The sequence below is a fragment of the Pezoporus flaviventris genome, unplaced genomic scaffold (assembly GCF_033815535.1).
Source record: "Pezoporus flaviventris isolate CSIRO_AGI_PZ_B2104156 unplaced genomic scaffold, CSIRO_AGI_Pfla_v1 ptg000029l, whole genome shotgun sequence".
Taxonomy (NCBI): domain Eukaryota; kingdom Metazoa; phylum Chordata; class Aves; order Psittaciformes; family Psittacidae; genus Pezoporus; species Pezoporus flaviventris.
Window position 1 is genome coordinate 19,598,555 of NW_026892577.1, and position 18,371 is coordinate 19,616,925.

The 18,371-nt window shown below is 59.2% G+C and overlaps 2 protein-coding genes across 3 annotated transcripts; one reads left to right on the forward strand and one right to left on the reverse strand.

Moving 5' to 3' along the window:
• The first annotated feature begins 953 nt into the window (after positions 1–953).
• On the forward strand, positions 954–6,606 carry FEV (FEV transcription factor, ETS family member). Of its 2 annotated transcripts, XM_061459508.1 has the most exons (3): positions 954–1,536; positions 2,517–2,591; positions 4,993–6,606. In XM_061459508.1, the coding sequence occupies exons 1-3, from the start codon at positions 1,485–1,487 to the stop codon at positions 5,502–5,504; spliced, it is 639 nt and encodes a 212-aa protein (XP_061315492.1). In that variant the 5' UTR covers positions 954–1,484; the 3' UTR covers positions 5,505–6,606. The 2 variants fall into 2 exon arrangements, with proteins under 2 accessions (XP_061315492.1, XP_061315491.1); XM_061459507.1 differs by lacking the exons at positions 954–1,536; positions 2,517–2,591 and adding an exon at positions 3,012–3,271.
• A 6,992-nt stretch (positions 6,607–13,598) lies between these two features.
• CDK5R2 (cyclin dependent kinase 5 regulatory subunit 2) lies at positions 13,599–15,409 on the reverse strand. Its single transcript, XM_061459509.1, has one exon. The coding sequence runs from the start codon at positions 15,227–15,229 to the stop codon at positions 14,270–14,272; it is 960 nt and encodes a 319-aa protein (XP_061315493.1). The 5' UTR covers positions 15,230–15,409; the 3' UTR covers positions 13,599–14,269.
• Positions 15,410–18,371: the final 2,962 nt, after the last annotated feature.

Sequence of the window (18,371 nt, forward strand, 5' to 3'; positions counted from 1 at the left end):
GGAGCCACCAGCTTTTTTGGACTGTGGCCCCCTGTCTGATATTGCTCCCCATGGGATGCAGCTTCTTCATATGCAAGGCACATTTTGGCTGCAGTATAAATGATCATTGTGGGTCTGACATGTGGCCATATCCTGATTTCCATTGGATTCATATCTCATGATGACCACTTTCAAGAAATACATCTAAGTACATCATGAGTGCTCATCCTTTTACTAGACATCTATGAAACACTGCAGGAGAGGTCATGGGCTGATGGGTGGCTTGGCTGTACAACATTGGACTCATGGCGCAAAGCTGGTGCCCACTGCTGGCATGCTGCCTGGCTGCCTCAAGTTGTGAGGTGCTGGCAGAGGGTCCTGGCTGGGGGTGCAGAAGCTCCACTGGGACCTTGCAGCTGATGTTGCAGCTGGAGCCATATATGGTGGGGCAAAACCTGGTCAGATGCGTCTTTTGGGAGCCAAGATCACCCCAGACCCTTTCCCTGTTACAAGTTTCTCCCCGAATTGTCCTCCCATCTGTACAACACCCAGGGCTGCCCGGGACAAGGTGGTGGAGATGGAGCATGAAGGTTTGGGTGAGTGTGGAGAGTCACCCGGTTTCTACAAGTCCTAATAAAGATGGGCAAGAGATCAGGACAGGGCTGTGGACCCCAGAATGGCAGAGGCTGTCCAGAAGAGCATGGAGAAACCAAGGAAGTGGTAAAGCTGGTGCCACCAACTGCTGGAGATGCACTTAACCTACACTGGAGCTCTGGGCACTGCAAAAGAATCCCATTCGCAGTGTCTCGGAGATGGAGGGACGTGGTGGGGACCCAACTGACCCACCCCAGGGCTCTGCAACCTGCAAGGGGACCCCAGGACTGCACTGAGGACCCCAGAGCTGGAGAAGGAGCAGGCACAGAGGCCTGTGGCAGGCAACATGGGTGGCTTGGAGGGATGGAGGCAAGCGGGACGATGCCAGTACTGAACAGTGAGATGTGGAGGGCAGCGTGGGGACCACCGTGCCCACCGGCCGGCCTTGTGGACTGGGGGACAGGATGCTGGTGGGAGTCCAGGCCTGGGCTGTCTCCAGGCAGTGTCCGAGCCCCGCTCCCAGCTGGGATAGCAGAGCCGTGTTTGCGAAGAGTTAAGGAGGCGGAAGATGCAGGAAGCGGCCCGAGCCGCTCTCCATAGAAACCCGCGGCCGTGATTAAAGTCTGATGCGGGCCCGATAGCGGGGGGGGGGAGGGGGGAGAGGGGGGGGCAGCGCCCGCTTTAATTACAGAGGAGGAAATTGCTGGAGCCGGGGCCCCGAGCCCCTGCGAGTTGCCTGGAAACTCCCCCCCCCCCCCCCCCCCCGCCTCCCCCGGCCCCTGCCCGTCCCCTGCCCGTCCCGCTGCCATTTATTCGCCATCAGCTGCTCCCTGATAAAGTGGAATAATAATAATAATAATAGGGGCAGGAATATTAAAACATGCAGCCCGCAGGCCGCCCCCACAGCTGCCATGAGACACGGCGCCGGAGCGGTGCCACTGCTGCTCAACATGTACCTGCCAGGTACGGGCGGAACCCCCGGCCCCGCTGCAGCGCCGTGCACCGCACAGCATCCGCCCCCGCCGCTGCCCCGGGGCTCTTCTCTGCCCGTTTCCCTCAGCGCCCACCCTGCCTTTTCCTCTCTCTCTCTCTCCGTCCTCCTTTCCTGGCTTCCAGACCCACAACCATCCCTTCTTCCTTCCTTCCTTCTAGCTGCCCTCACAGCCTTCCATGCCCGCACACCCATCTTCCTTTCCATCCTTCACCCACTCAACGTCTCCCTGTCCTTCCATCCCTCCATTCACCCTTCTGTCTTTCCAACCCATCTTTCCACATACCCACCCTTTCCCTGTGCTTCCATCCACCCTTCTCCCCCCCCCCCCCCCCCCCCCCCACCTGTCCCTCTGTCTCTCTGCCTCCACTACCTGCCATTCCCTCCATCTACCCTCTGTCCCTTCCACCAGCCCATTCATCCACGGTCTTGCCCATTACCTGCCCTTCCTTCAATCCGTCTACCTCTCATCCTTCCTCCCCTCCTTCTAGTCCTTCCCTCCATCTACCCACCTCCCTTCTGTCCTTCCACCCTTCCATCCACCCATCTCTCCTTCCTTTCATCCACCTATCTATCTCTCCTTTTGCAAGCCGTCCACTCTCCAAACACCAACACTGGTCCTTCCTTCCATCCGCTGCTATTGCCACCCATCCTTCCACCCCACCCGCCTCCTCTCCCTGTGCCCCATAGCTCTCTCCCACTTCTCCTTTTCTTCTCCCTGCCCCAGTCCGCGGGATTTTCTATTCCTATTTAAAAGCTTCCCCGGCTCGGTCGGAAATCGGATTTCCTTTTTCCTGGACGCGTTTCCTGGCTTCGCTGCGGCGGCGGTGCAGGAGAGGGGGAGAGGCCGGGGGCTGCGGGGAGGCTGCCCGCGGGTGGGCGCCGGGGTTCGCGGTCCCGCCTGGCTCCAGCCCCCCCTCCACCCCCACCCGCGCCCCTTTTTCCCCCCCAGATCCAGTCGGGGAAACTTTGTTCAAAGACGGGAAGAGCCAGGCGTGGGGGTCTCTCAGTCCCGGCGTGCAGAAAGGTAAGAGCCCCGCTGCCTCTTCTGCCGGCCCGCCCGGAGCGGGCACTCCCCGGAGCACAAGCATCCATCCCGCACCGCAGCCATCGGGGCCCCCTTCCCGCCCTTGTGTCCAGCTCCCTGCTGCTGCGGGAGGCTCGGGCCAGGCTCACCCCGCCGCTTAAACCACCGGGGAGAGCCCCGACGGGCAGGACCAGCCGTCCCTTCGCAGCAGAGCGGAGCAAGGTGCCCAGCGCCGGCGGAGCCCCGCAGCAGGGCAGGTGCGGGGTCCCAGACAGAGTCCCCCAGGTGCTCCAGGGATATCAGATGGGGAGGGAGCTGCCAACCAGCCCGGGAGCTGGGCGGGTTAATCCGGGCTCGGGTGACACGATCCTGGGAGAGGGGGAATGAGGTGACATGAGGGGGGATTTAGTGACATGGTTTGGTGGTGGATTTGGCAGTCCTGGGGAAAAGGTTGGACTTGATGATCTTAAAGGTCTTTTCCAGCCTAGTTGATTCTATGATAGGTGAGATACTACCGGGGAAGGAGCTGCCGGTAAGGGGCTGGGGCTCAGGCAGGGCACAGCTTGTCTCGGCTGGGAGAGGATGGATCCTCAGGAGTCGGAGCCATCCGTCCAGGGAAAACCATGCAGGGGCCCCGGAGACTGGCCGAGGGCTAGCCGGGATGCAGCCCGGAGCCAGCTGTGAGTGCAGCAGCACTGGCCATCGGCCACTGTGGTATTTGGGACGTGTAGCTTGCCTGTCTGGCAAGGAGACAGGGGCCAGAGGGTGCTCGGAGCAGGAAAAGGGGAGCCCTGGGTTTTGGGGTGGGAGGGGGGACCCTTTTGCATCTGCACTGCGGAATCTGCCCCAGCCATACTCTGCGCACTGCAGCAAGAAGGACCTTTCTGGATCCCTGGAGGTTTCTTTGGGGAACTGCTGGGTGCTGCAGCATAGCACCCTGCGGCACTCAGGATTGAGCCTTGCTACCTCATCCAGCTGCATCCCAACACCCTCCTGCCCTCCTTGCATGGGCAGGGGAGAGCAAAAGCCTAGGGTGAGGACTGAGGATGTACCTTAGGGAGGAGAGGTTCCTACCTTGGTCTCAGGTTAGTGAATTTGGAAGTACAATACTTTGGAAAGACCTGGACTCACCTGCTTGGATCAGGGTGTCCAAGTGGGGTTTGGTGGAATGGGGATGGATGAGGAATGGCTGTTCCCTTCTTCTTCTGGAACAAGAATTGTGGGGGTATCAGATAAAATAGGTGGGTGTGGAACAAGCAGGACAAGGTGGTTCTTAGTGGGAAATGTAGCTGAGCTGTGCAACTGCCTGCTGCAGCAGTTGTGAGTGCTAAAATTCTATATGGGATCCAAGCACCTTTAGACAAAATAGGGGCACGGTATCACTGTGCTACAAGGGCCAGAGGCGGAGGCAGGGATGTGCAGGGGGTGCTGTTTGAGGGGAGGATAGAAGGGGGTCTAGGTAAGTGCAGAGCTGCTCTGCAGGGTGGCTGGGTCCCAGAGGTGGGACTGCTCATCACCCTAAGCTCCAGGGACCCTCTCCTCTCAGGTTCTCTGGCCAGACCCACTGGATCCTGTCGTTGTGCCTCACCATGGGCATGTCCAGGCGTGCCAAGCTTTGTGTATGCACAGGCTGGTACAGGAGCATCTCAGGCATCCAGAAAGGGTGCTCCTCAGTGTAAGCTGTGGGTGCAATGGCCATGGCTCAGAAAGGGCAGTTTTCCTCCGGAAATGAGCAGTGGTGCCTGATTCAAAGCTGCAGCAGGTCCTGTCCTATTCTGGTCTCTCCTTCCCCTGTACCTGCCTATGCCTGTCAAGGGTGCAGGTCAGAGCAGTGTTGTACTCTGACTTCAGCTTACTGTGGGGACATCCCTGTAGGACACAGTACGCCTTAGAAATGGGAAGGGGCTGTGCTGTGATACCAGCTCAATTTCAAGCAGAGGTGGCAGTGGGAAACATTTGTTCTGGGATAGACCAGGGCACTGCCAAGATACGTCCTTCCTGGGGCTGCAGATGAAAGAACCAAGCCAGATCCTCACACCGAAGCAAATGAGCAGGTATTCATCTTCAGCAGGATGTGAATCAGGGTGGGAGGGATGTGGGGACCCTGGATCCAGACCCACTGCAGCCTGCATTGACCTCTGAGCATCCTATCCCTGTCCTGAGGTGCACGAGCATCTTCTCCTCCTTTTGCTTGGGGCACAGGAAGGGATACTAAAAGGGAGACACAACCTCGCTACCATCTTCTGTGTCTCTAGAGGAGGGAAAATGTAATGAGGGATGTCTGAAACCTGGGTCTGGGAGGTGGCAACATATCAGAGGGTCAAGGAGACTGGGGCATATCTCACCCCGTTCTTTGTGTCCTGAGAGGGAGCTTTAACCTCTCTGGGGCCTGGCCTTGCAGGCAGCGGGCAGATCCAACTGTGGCAGTTCCTGCTGGAGCTGCTCTCGGACCGGGCCAACCTGAACTGCATCGCGTGGGAAGGCACGAACGGGGAGTTCAAGCTGATCGACCCCGACGAGGTGGCGCGGCGCTGGGGCGAGCGGAAGAGCAAACCCAACATGAATTACGACAAGCTGAGCCGGGCACTGCGCTACTACTACGACAAGAACATCATGACCAAGGTCCATGGCAAGCGCTACGCCTACAAGTTCGACTTCCATGGGCTGGCTCAGGTGTGCCAGCCAGCCGCTCCCGATCACACTCTCTACAAATTCCAGGGAAACCTGGCCCCACTGCCCTTCTCAGGCATTTCCAAACTCAATCTCATGACCTCGGGGGTGACACCAGCTGGCTTCTCCTATTGGCCTGGCTCCAGCCCATCCCTCTACCCTGGGCATGGGCTGCAGCCCTCTGCCCCATTCAGTGCCATGGCAGCCTCCCACCTCAACAACATGAACAACCACTATCATTAGAGGCTCAGCTGTGCCAGGCGCATGACCCTGGCAGTGTGGGGCTGTGGAGCTCTGCAGGGAGGAATGGGGGGTGGGATCATGGCCTGCTCTCAGTTGCCCCTTTTTAGATTTGGAGGGTGGTGTGATGTGTGAGGGGTGCTTGCAGGGTAGGTGGGTTGGTTCCCTGAGGTGGGTAGCTGGAGAAGAAAAGTCATCTCAATTTAGGATGAGGAGGGATCCATCACCCTGGGAATGCACATGGATACCTAAAGCAGGGTGCGAATGGAAGGAAAAACCAAGGGCTCACCTCCTGGCGGGGATCATGCTCCCCCCACCTTTTCTTTGCAACATGCTGCCCACCCCATGCTCTTCCCCCAGCCTGTTCCCGCCCTCCCCTCTCCTTGCAGAGAGGAGCTGAGTCCCGAGGGCAGCAGCATCTATGGGTGCATGTTCCACTGGGGCAGGGGTAGGGAAAGGGGACCCCCCCCTTGCTGCTCCTTGGTCCCCCACCTTTGCCTCCAAAGCTTTCCTTTCTTCCATCTCTACTACACCTCCGGCCAGTGTGGTGGCTTCCTCCAGACCTCAGGAAAAGCCTTGGTCTGGAGAGCAGATGTCCTTCATGGGTTTAACTCCTGCCCAGGGGTTGGAGGATTCAGGGGCAGGTGTGGGGGGCACAGCTAGCCCCTCAGGGCAAGGCAAGAGCCCAGAGGCAGCACCCCTGCAGCCCTCCCTTCTCCCCAGTGCCTGAGGACTATGTCACAGAGCAGGACAGTCTCCAACACCCTGCACAGAAGCCTATGTCCTGCTGGTCACTTCCAAGTTTAATGATCCAATTTGTGTCTTCAGACCTCATATGCAGGGCTTAGTTGGACACTTTCAAGGTGGGGACATCGACATCTCCAGGGACAAAGCTGGGTGGCAGGTGGAGCAGGAGAAGGGACAACAAGGCTTGGAGCCCTGGGCACTGAGGAGCAGCCCTGCACCTCTTCCCTGGGGTCTGAGGAGGTGCCCCCATTCTCCAGAGCAGGACTTTAGCCCACTGGGTGCAGAAGAGCTGGGTATGCAGGGCTCTGCGCTGGCTGGGGGGAGGGATTGGTCTTCAATAAATAGAAAGGTGCTGTGACCTGTGCCCTCTTGTGTCTTTAGGGATGGCGAGAGGGAAAACCACCCAGTAAATCCCCTCTCATCCAAGCCAGAGCACCTTCAGGGCTGGGGTAGGGAGGATGTGCCCACCCTGCTGCATCACCTTTTCTCCAGGCATTACCTCTGGCTCTTACAGCCTCCAAGAAACAGGGCAGAGTTGGAAACCTCTGGGCTGCTTGAGACACCCTTTCAGGGAAGCCACAAGCCCTGTTCTCAGGCTGGCTAGTGGATGTGGAAGCTGGAGGAAGAGATGCAGTTGGCCTGGTGGGATGTCTGCTACCCCGTCATCATCCGAGGGAATTTAGGACACCAGAAGGCAGATCTCTGGTGACCCACAGAGCCCGCGCAACCAGCTGGGGCAATGCAATGGGTCCAGCGATGCCTGATCCTGCAGAGGATGTCCCTGCTGGACTGCACTGTGCCAGGAGAAGGGAGGTCCCAAACCATGAAGCCAGGCTCAAGTGTGACATTGATACAGGGGTGAGCAGGAAAGCAGTGCTTGCCTGGCTTCAGGAACGTGCCCACAGATTCACTGGTACTGGTGGTGGCTGGTGTGGGCTCAGGGGCTGCCCTCTGCTTTCCCTGCCTTGGGACTGTGGTCTTCACCCCATATCCCATCAGAGGTCCATGGGGCCAGGGCTGGGAGTCAGGCTTATGGCAGGGATCAGATCGCTCTACAGGGGGGTGTCATTCAGCCTATAGAGTGGTCAGTCCCCCCAGGCCCTCTCCCTGCACCACAGAGGTAAGAGCAACCCTCAGATCTGTGGCCTCTGTGCTGGCCCCTCTGTGTCCCCCAGGGTCTGGCCACTCTTACGGCCTTAGTGGCATCTGCTCAGACACAGCCTCACTGCCCTAATCAGCTTAAGGGAGGGTGATATGATGTGAGTATCCCCTTTGGAGAGGGCTCAGGCTGTGGAGGGGAGGAACTGATGCTGCCAGCAGGGAGTCCTTGTATGGGAAAGGAGCTGCAGGGGCTGGGTGGGTCCCTCCGGGTGCGTCCCTCCCCCCAAGGCCTCTGAGCATTCCACAGGCTGATCCTCAAGGCCAGCAAAAGGTAAAGTGCAGGGAAAAGGAGTCGTTACCCCCGTGCAACAAGCACTCAGGCTGAAGACATCCCCAGGCTCGGCCTTGCAAGGGCAAAATGGGGGAGCTGGCCACAGCTGGCTCCTGCAGACTCAGGGCCATGCTTCTGTCAGAGGAGCCTGCTTTGGGGCTTAGGTAACTGCATGACGCAAGGCAGGACTCGGATTAAAGGATGTGGGTCACTGATAGGTCCCCTCCTGCCATCCCAGTCCTGTCCCTCTGCCAGTGCCTGCACCAGGGAAGCAAAGCTGAGCCCAGTTCCCTCCTCATTCCTAGCCCTGTAAACCAGGTTCCTGCTGGATCAGAGAGTGGACATGCTGTGAAAAGTGGAGAGTTACCTTTTTGGGAGAGGGAGGTCGACCGCACACTTCCAATGCAACAGGCTGCAGCTGAGGGCTTGCTTCATTCTGCTCTGAGCTCCCCTGGCACAGTCCCCCTGCTCTGTCCCCAGAGTGCCACCCCAAAAGCCAGGATCCAAGCCCTGCACTCCCGAGGGATGCAGCCAGGAGGGAAGGTTGGGACCCTCACGCAGGATTGCACCAGCGATGCTCTCGCTCGCCTGAGGATGCAGCCCGTGTCACCATGGCAACCCGGGATGCTCTATCCTTAGATCCCACTTGCAGAAACCCCTCCTCTCACCCCCATGTTGTGCTTACCTGAGGGGAGGAGACAGAGCATCAACTCCCACCCAACGCAACACCCCCCCAACCCCCCCCCCCCCCTCCCCGGAGCCCCATCTGACCCAGCCTGCCGGCAGCGCCGCTTGCTTCAGTCACCAAAACCGCCGGCTCGGAGCAGACTGCAGCAAAATCCTGCCAATGGGCGAGCAGGGCCGGGCCCGGCGCGGCTCCCGGCGCAGCAGCGTGCCCGGCCCTGACCGGGGGTGCGCAGCGCGGGGGGCTGACGGGGGAGCACCACCCCTGGCAGGGGGGTGCGCAGCTGGGTGAGGAGCATGTCTGGGGCGGCTGGCTCCAGACCTACCTGCGGGGAGTCCTCAGGTGCCCGACGTGTGATGGGTGAACGCAGTCCCAAAGGACCTCAGCCTGCGCTGGGAAGAGCCAGGGAGCAGAGCACCTGGTCGGGCAGCTCCTTCTGCTGCCTTGTGATTAAAGGCAGAAGTTTTTTTTTCCCTGCTTAAAAACAAAACATGCATCTTTGTTTCTGGCTTTGCTTAGCCAGCAAAAGGGCAGGACTGAGCCCTGCCCTGGCTCCAGCTTCTTGTCAGGATGGTGGAGGGACCCCTCCAACTCTCCCAAAGCCTCCCACCCCCACAGTAAGGGATCGGAGGGGGCTGGCATAGCCCCTCTCCTATTTTAGCAGAGCCATGTTACCACTTGCTTCATTTCTCACACTGTGAAGAGCCTTCACAGCACAGCCGGGTCACGTCTGCCCAGAGGATGTGGGCTGCCGCCCTGCCCACTCCTGCTCCCTCCCCAGCTCTCCCAGTTCCCACCTCTTTCCCTCTTCCCATCCCCACCTCGCTAGTTCTTTGACTCTCCTCCCCACCCCCCACCCCCCTCCAAGCTGCTGACTCACATCCTCTCTCCAGACGCCACCTTCCCTTGGCCTGGCTCCCTGCAAAGCGCCTTGTAACAGTGTGGCCCAGCTGCAGCCTGCAGGTGCTGGCGGTCAGGCTCCAAACCCCCCCGTGGAGCCCCTCCAAAGGGCCACTGTGATGCTTCCAAGAGATGCTGCATTCTCCCTTGCCAAGGTGCTTGAAGTTGGGGCCATACTGTCACCGTCAACCCCCCAGGTCATGGATTTACCTGGGGGAAACTTTGTCCATGTTGGGTTTCTTTCCTCTTTGCTGCTCTCCCCAGACACAGGGCTGCTCTGGATGGAGCCCTAAACCTTGTCCCTGCTGCCACCTGCTCCCTGGCGCCCAGGCAAGGCTGCCACAGAGACAATGTCCTGGTTCTGCGCCTGCTCAGCTGTACCCTGAGACCTTGGGCCGGACTGCTGAGGGCAAGGGCTGGGCAGTGGGGAGGACTGGATTAATGTGCTAATGCCAGATTACACTCTAATGCAGGACTTCTGATGAGGTAGCAGCATCCAGTCCAGCCCTGGGAGCACTCACTCCCTGGGGCAGGCTCCCCACAACTGCCCTAGGCCACAGCTTGGTGCTGCCCCGCTGACCCCAAGGAGCTCGGTCCTCAGGGGTGGCACAGGACCATGAGACAGGCAGGAGACACAGCACAGGGTAACCATGCTCAGCTCTCAGCGGGCTTGAGGTAATACGATAGCGTAGGCAGTCCTGGCCCTCCGCTCTGCTGGGTTCTGTGGCAGATGGATTAACCATCACAGGGGCTTGGGTTCCGCTTCTCCACCTGCCCCAGCTTCTCGGTGCAGAGCTGTCCACTGTCTGTGTTCCTCAGTGAAATACCCAACAGCCAGGCAATGCCACAGCCCATGTTTTTGGCTACAGCAGGGACCAAACTCTCTGCTGTCCCACCTCCCTTGGTCTCTGCCATTAGGCTAACCCTGGGCACAGGCAGAGCTCAAAGCCTCTTGCAGGTCCCACCCCAGCCTGGATGCATTCCTCATCAGCTGAGCCCCTGTGGTAGCTGTCCTGCCCCTGCCTGGCTACAAATACCTCATCAACCAGTTTAACCTGTGACCCCTCATGCTCTCTCTGCCATTTGCTGCCATCTCCCTGGGTCATTTTGTCCATGTCTTCTCCCCTAGACATCCCATCAGCAGCTGTGACCAAAGTGCCGTGAAGCAGGGAGGGGACCAGAAACCTGTACCCACAAATCATTCCCAATTTAGCAGAGCAGCAGCATCCTGAAGCTGAAATGGAACCAGTGTCCAAGTAACTCCCACAGAAGCAGAAGACAGACCTCCCACTTCCATCTGCCTCGAGGAACATGTTATCCATCATCCTCACAGCCAAACGGAGGGGAAGGGATTACGCAGAAAGCTGAGCTGAGGCAGGTTCTTCACCAACCACGTGGGCACCGGGTCTGCATCATCCGGAGCAGTTTCCTCCCCACGGAGCAGCTCCAAGTCGCTCTGGGGGATGCTGCCAACTCTTAATAGCAAGAGCAGAGCCTCACCGTTGTTTGTCCAGCAGGAGGAGGCACTGATTGCCAGGCTGGTCGCTCCAGCCACCCATGCCTCCTCCATGCCTCAGTGCCATGGCCAGCACATCCAGTGCATGGAGCTTGCTCTGCAGACACAGCAGCAGGGCAATGGAGTCCCACATTCCCGGCAGAAACCCCCACTTCCATGGCTGACTATGCACCCTGGGCACCCACTGCCACCCAGGGTGTCTCCAGCAGCCCCATACAGGCTTGGGGAGCAGAAGAATGCAACAACTTGAGAAGAGACCTCGTGGAGCGGGAGGGGCTGAGCCCACTGCAGGCTGCACCACGTGGCTTTTGCCTACCTCCCTCGGTGCAACATGGACTGGAGCAGCTGGGGCATCCACTGTGAGACATAGGGAGGAGAAGTATTGCTGCTGGAGGAATTTCAAACTAGGAAAGAGCTGGGATTCCTCACCAAGACCCTATGGTGATAGATCCCTGACGTGCCCCTGCTACTCTCTCTACCTCTGAGCCCCAAATCTGATGTGAATCCCCCATCCCTGCAACCCCAGACACCGCTGGGCCCTGTAGCTGGCAGCAAGGGGGGATTTCCAGCCTGTCCTAAAAGGGTCTCAGCCCCCCACTGCTACACCCCAGGTGGCTCCTGAGCCCAGACCCCCATGGCATCATGCAGGGGTCTGACAGATTAAAACACACAGCTTCTCAGAGGGGAAAAGGCCAAGCTCCCAAGCCTGTTTGACAATTCTCACCTTAAGTACCCCCCCCCCCAGCTTGTGTGTGTTGCCCCCCACTTTCCCTTTGCCTTGGAGTGAGTAGAATGCTCCCAGACAAGGGTGCTCCCCTTGCCCTGCTCCTCTCAGCAGCTGTATAAGGTCCTCTGGGGTAGGGAAAACCAGACATCTCTCCCCTCAGTAAAGCTCTGCCTGAGCCGACGATGCATATTTAAATGCACAGGAGCATCTAAGCTTGTCTCTCATTCCTTGACATTTCCAGAGACTCCAAGCTGTCTTCAATTACCAGTCTGCAATTAGCTCTTTCTAAATCCCCCAATGAGGCCTAGCACTCTTAATCAATGAAACACAAGGAAGGAGGGGAAGGACATGGCCTTGCTGCAGCTGGAAGCATTTTAAAAGGCTGTGGCTTGAGGATGGAAGGTCTGAGGTTGTCTTTAAGGGGATCTGTAGGGTCAGAAACCTCCACCAGTGAGTGCTGACAGGTTGCTTAGCTCGGGAGATGAGACTCTATAAAGCCCCATGACTGGGGGTCAGGGGCCACTGGACAAACACCCCCTGCTCAGGGTGGAGAGAGCCAGCATGGATGGCTGGGGTGTTAACCCTGCAGTGCTTCAGACCCCTCTTGCTGGATTGTGGCATGCTGCTTCATCTCACTGTGCCTCAGTTTCTCTCTCTGCAAAACGACAATGGGGATTGTCAGGCTCCCCCAGCAGCCCCATAGCAGCTCTAAGGGTCCAATTCCACCCCTGTTTAAACAGAGTAAGAGCAACAACCTTCCCTGGCACAAGATGTGGATATGGCCAAATTTGGGGTGAGTCGGAGTATATTTTGGCCCAGGCAGCTCACCACAAGGTCACATGAATGTCAATCTGAAGGCAGGGGCAAGAGTCCCTATTAGGGACAGGAGAAAGCAGAGCAGCACAGGTCCTGGTGGGTTTACCCAGCCACAGAAAAGCCTTGCACAGCACCCTGCCAGGTCAGCCCCCGCCACAGGGACATCTGTGCTATCTTCCTGGCAGCACAGCTTTGCCTGAATGAGCCAGATTGGGCCTAATTAGCAGCTCTGCTGATGCACACAAAGGTAGAGAGAATCCAGCTTACCCTCCATGACCTGCAGAGCCAGCACAGCTCTTCCTGACTGAGGGGAGCCAGAGAGCCTGGCTCAGAGGGGCTGCGAAGCACTGGATTTAGACCCCAACCAGGGAGCATGTGCTGTGGATCCTGCTAAGGAAGCCCTGGCAAATTCAGTAGCTTGAAGCATAGCAACCAGCTATGAGAAAGGCAAAGCCTTCCCTCTCCCCACCCCTCTCCCTGGGGGTCTTCAGAAGCACAAGGCTGGTAACTGGGCTAGCAACACAGCTCCCACAGACTGCTGCTGCCAGGGAAGGGAGCCCAGCACTGCAGAGCAGAGACAGGGAGGCAGGAAGTGATGGGAGCAGCTTTAGAAAAAAACAAAGAAATAAAAATGAAGGTGACGTGCGATTTGGAATCCTGATTAAATTCAGTGCAGCAGACAGGCATGAGGCATTTCCATTTGGAATGGAGGCGGCCAGGAGAGCTCACAGGGAGACAGAAGGCCCTCAGATGGACCAGGACTAGCCTTGGGCACAGCAAACAAGGATGAAATTCCGACCTCCAACTCATACCAGGGAGTAAAGCCCCCTCTGAGAACCAGCATCCCCCCCCAGTTCCTCCTGGGGAGGAGAGGGGGCTTGACTGGGATCTTGGCATAACCCCCCCCCAATTCCCCTTGCACACCACAGCCCAGCAAGTCCAGGGAACCACCACCAGGCCCGTCCAGACCACCTCTTTATTCTTCAGTGAAGCAAAGCAAGAGAAGAGGGGACCCCCCCTCCCCACCATAGCAGGCCCCTCCCTCTGGGCTCACTAGGCCTCCTCTGGCACAGACCCCTTTCCCCATAGCAAGGCAAAGGGGGGGAGGGGAAGGTGGGGGGAGCCGAAATCACCCCACCGGGATTCTGTTTCGTGGGGCGCACCGCAGAAGGCGGAGGATTGCCGCGGGGATTACCCCCCACAGCAGCTCGAACAAAGGGGCAAGGGGGCGGCTCCGCGGGCTGAGGGGCAGCATCACCCATGCCCGGGGAGGGCCCGTAACCCCTACGTGGGGGGTGGGGGGTGGCAGCGCCCACGACACGAAAACCCGCGGCCCCCCCGGCCTTGCCCGCCCCCCCGCCACGCCTTTGTCTGCTCAGGCACGGCTGCTCCAGCACCACGGACAGCTCCGGGGCCGCGGCTCCCGCGGGGCCGGCTCTGCCAGCGGCGGGCCGAGGGGCGTCGTTCACATGCATGGTTTGCCCGGGGCCCCCCAGGACCCAAGAGACACCCCCCACCCCCCCGAACCCTCCTGCCCCGCGACCCCAGCTCCATTTTCCCCCCTTTTTTTTTTCCCCTAGAGAAAACGCATCCAGGAACCTCCGTTCCTCGGCAGCTTCCCTCCCTCCTCCCCATCGCACAAGCGGGACGGACACCCCCATATGACCACCACCACACCGCCCCCGGGGTCTTCTCCGCCGTCCCGGAATCCCGGAGCGCTGACCCCAGCTGGGGTCGGAAGGGATGAGAAGAGGGGGGCGCACGGCCGGATCCGGAGCAGGGAGGGTCCAAGCAGCGTCTCTATGGAGCTGGAGGCCGGGGAGGGGGGGGAAGGCAAGGAGGATGCGGGGAGGGGGAAAAGGGGTGGGGGAATACGGCAGTCTTTCGCCTCCCCTGCCCCTCCGTTCGCTGCCCCTTCCCCCGGCGCCGGAGGCCTGGTACCTCCCTAGCGATCCAGGCTGATCGTCCAGTGCTTGGACCCGTCTCCACCCTCGCCCTCGCTCTTGAGGTCCTGGAACAGTTGCGTGAAGTAGTGCGGGTCTGCGTTGATTCGCAGCATCTTGGAGCTGAGTCGCTGGATGATGCCCAGGCAGCGCTCCCAGAAGCGCCCCTTGTCGCCCTCCACCAGGAAGGGCTTGAGCGGGTAGGAGATCTCGTTGCCCATGTAGGAGTAGGCGAGATAGAGGCAGGTGAGGAAGGCGGCCTGCAGCTCAGCCTGGGTTCCGATGTCTTCGCCCCTCAGCGCTTCCCGGCACAGCAGGTAGACAAACACCAGGTTGGCTGGGGTGATGAAGCCCTGGTCCTGCCAGCCCTGCAGCAGCAGCGAGCGGTCCACGCTGCGGAACCAGGAGATGAGCTCGCCGGGGCTCAGCTCCTTCAGGCGGTAGCAGCGGCGGCACACGAAGTCCCCCAAGCAGCGCAGCAGCTCGCCGGTGGACGCCTGCACCACCACGCGGCGCGGGGACCCTGGGGCTCGGCTGCCGGCCGGTGGCGGCGGCGGCGGCTTCCCCCCGCCGGAGCCCGGGTGTAGCTCCTGCGGCGCCGAGGGCACGGTGGGCACCGGCACGGCCAGGGGGCCTTGCTTGCCGCCTTCCGCCGGCCCCACCACCGACTTGCGCAAGTTCTCGCGGTTGCGCTGCACCACCAGCGGGTCGGGCTGGCCCGGGGCCCCTGGTGGGGCCCCGCCGCCGGGCTTCGGCGTCACCTTCTTGGTGCTCTTCTTCTTCTTGGCCGAGGCAGCCACCAGCCGCTTCCAGGTGAGCGCCGAGATGAGCACACTGGGCCTCTTCAGCCGGCTCTCGCCTTTGCCCGGCACCCTGCCCGGTGCCTTGTCGGCCAGAAGCCCCCCGCCGCCGCCGCCCTTGCCCGAAGAGGCGGCGGGGGAGAGGGAGAGCACCGTGCCCATGCTAACGCCGAGCGGGACGGGCGTGCGGGGGCCGGGGCGCCGGCACCGCCCATAGGAGGCCGGGGGCTGCGGGAAAGGCGGCCCGCACCGGGGCAGCAGTGCCCAAAGATGCTCCGCCGCGCCCGCTCTGGGCTCCGCGCCCGCCTCTGCAGCCAGGCGCGGCCCCGCCGCTCCCCGCCTCCCCGCCGACAGCCAATCGCAGCCGCACAAGCTCCCTGTGCGACCCGCCCCTTCGCCGGTGGCAGCCCGGCGAGGTTCTGCTGGGCGGCCGCAGCCCCGGCGTGACCTTCACCGGTGGGAGGGAGGCTGGTGCTCCCAACGGGATGCTGTAGCTGGTACCTGCGGTGGTGTCACAGCTCCTTCAGCCCTCTGTGTTAAGGACATGGGGAGTGGGCAAGGCCCTGCGGGGGGGGAGGGGGGGGTTGTCCCAGAGGGCACAGGAAGGGTCTGGGGGAAAGGAAGAGAGTCTTCTGAAATTGGCCTCTCTCACCCAGGTCCTGCTCTGTATTCTTACCTGCGAGGTGAGGGATGAACCTGCCCACACCAGCAGATCTCCTCCTCCAAATGGTGCTAGGGTGACACAGTGGGGAAGAAGAGCCCTGCAGAATGCTAGAGGGGAGGATGAGGAGGGGTGAAGAAGACTGTGAATGTATGCTGGGGGCCAGCTGGAGAAGGCTTGGGGCTGGGGAAGGCTGACTGTGACTCAACAGCTACCATGAAGGACCTAGTTTTGGTGGCAGAGTCCCAGGTCTCATGAGAACAAGCCCAACCCTGGATACAGATCTATAGGGAGTCAGGAGGCACCCAACCTGGGGGGAGCACACCCAGTCCTACTGTGCAAGCTTTGGGTCCCCTAGCCTACCCTGCTCATTCAGCCCTGGAGAGGAGATTTACCACCACACTGATGGTCACCAGCATCAGGCCAAAGTCAGGGACTTTGGAGAAAGGGAAAGGAACCTCCTCCAGGTCCCCAAGGCAAGACCAGCCAGCCCTGCTGCCCAGGGCTCCTAGAGCTCTCAGGAGAGGAGAGAAGAGATGCTGCACTTCTGCATCGTTGCAAAATGGTATGCAATAAACCACCCACGGGCACACAGCCTGCTTCTTCCTCTCCAGATCCAAACATGCTATGGATGAAACCTGCACCCTCTACTTGCTGCTGCCCTGCCCCTTGCAGGAAGATCCGACTGTGTTTCTCATGAGCTGGAGGATGGATCCTGTAGCTCTGATTGCTATAGCAGGTGCCAGGCATCCATTAGAACAAAACACTCCAATTCCCAGGACTGCTCCTGCATGTAAAGCACCGGAAGAAGCAGCTGGGGAGGGTTTCATGGAGAATGTCCATATGATGCATTTTGATGCAGCATTTTATGTGTGAGATGAGCATGTCAGTGCCAGGATGTAGCTGCTGCTGGATGGATCCAGGCTAACAGGCAGTAATGAATTATCAACCAGGAGGAGCTAAGCCAGCCCCCCCCCCCACACACACTTCCTCCTACATTGCTGATGCAGGAGGTTTCGCAATGAAAGTGCAGGCTCAGAGCTGGGTTTCAGACCTCCAGCTGGGCTTCCCGATGCCTAGGGCTGATGTGCCACATCTGGGGGCAGAGCAGAGGCTGTGGCCTCTGTTCCATGGCAGGGAAGAGGGGCAGTCACATTGCCACGTGTCCTGTGCTGCGGCCAGCCCTGTCCTGCTGTTACCTTGCAGGAGGCCTCAGCTGGATCTGCAGAGAACATGCATGTGTGCACACAGACCCCCAGACACACAGGTTTGCTTTGGGAGTGGCCAGAATCAAAGCAAATCTGGGCCAGCACCACCCAACCAAGTCAAGCTTAGGCTGGGCTGAAGTAACCAGGAGGGTTTGGTAAAGGGGTACAAAAAACAGAGGAGGAAAATGAGGACAAGGCCCCTGATGAAGGTTAAGTCAGTGCCTTTAGATACACGGAGCTGGTTTCAGCCTACTGAGAAAATGGAGGAACCCTAGGGAGGGGATGGGAAGGAGCTTGTGGTCTTTGCTCTCTTCGCGTGTTTGAGGATTGACTGATTTTCTCCCACGCAAACATGGTCTCATCAGAAATCCACAGCTGAATTTTGCAGGTGAGGAAGCAGAGCCCTTCCTGCATACTGCTCGCTCGTGCTGGAGTAAAATTGCTTCATCTGAAACACAGGAGGCCGCCCCCAGCCTGTGTGAGCTCTCCCAAATTGGCTTCTCTGAACACATTAAGGGCTATTCATATTCAGCAGTGCTGAGCTGGGCTTTGAAGCTTTCTACACAGAGGACAGAGCCAGAGAGCTCCCCTGCCTCCCCAACCTGGGGTTCTTGTTACCACGCCGAGCATCTCAGTATGTGTGTGTGTTTGTGTGTGCACATCTCCTGTCATTCCCAGGAGGCAGATTTGGCTGAAGCCTGTTTAAAAATCCTGCTTGGGACTGTTCAGTGATGCAGCTTGAGGCCTTGGCTGTGGGAAGCAGAAATAGCTCCAGGGCCAGTTTTTCCTTTCTTGCCAGCAGCCTGTTCCCCCACTGTGGGAGCAGCTCCGGGGTAGAGGAGGCCAGTGAGCCCATAGTCCCTGCCCAAGCCAGCAGCAAGGGCTTCCTGCAAGCACTAGGGAATTACCTAAGCCCTGTGATAACAGCAGGATGTTTCTTATGCAGGTAAAGAAGAAGCTTTGCAGCTTACTTTGGAGGCAGCTGCTCTTCCACGTGAAAGAGGAGGATCTTTTCCCTGCTCCTGAGTTTTGCACTTAAGGCTTCAGCCCTGAAGCTGGCAATGATGTAGCACAAACTATGTCCCTGGAGCCATCGCTGCTTGGCTCTTCCTTTAGGTCTTGGTTGCAAATAGTTGTTAAGGGAAGGCACAAAGCAGGAGGGAGGGCAGCATTTCCCTTCCCCAGGGAATAGGGCCTCCCACCCCAGGCAGCTGGAATGACATGTCTTTGGATGTGAGGGAAGAACAGAGTAGGGCTCCAGGCACTGCCAGTTTCAAAGCTGCTCTCAGGCTCCTGCCCATGGCCAAATCTTCAGCTGCTGGTGGCAAGGCTTTGCTGGGACACTCTTAGCATACACAGATCCTTTGCTACTAAGGGTTACTCCAGTCAGGATAACACATACCTCAGCTACATGCTAGCACCAACAAAGGGATGG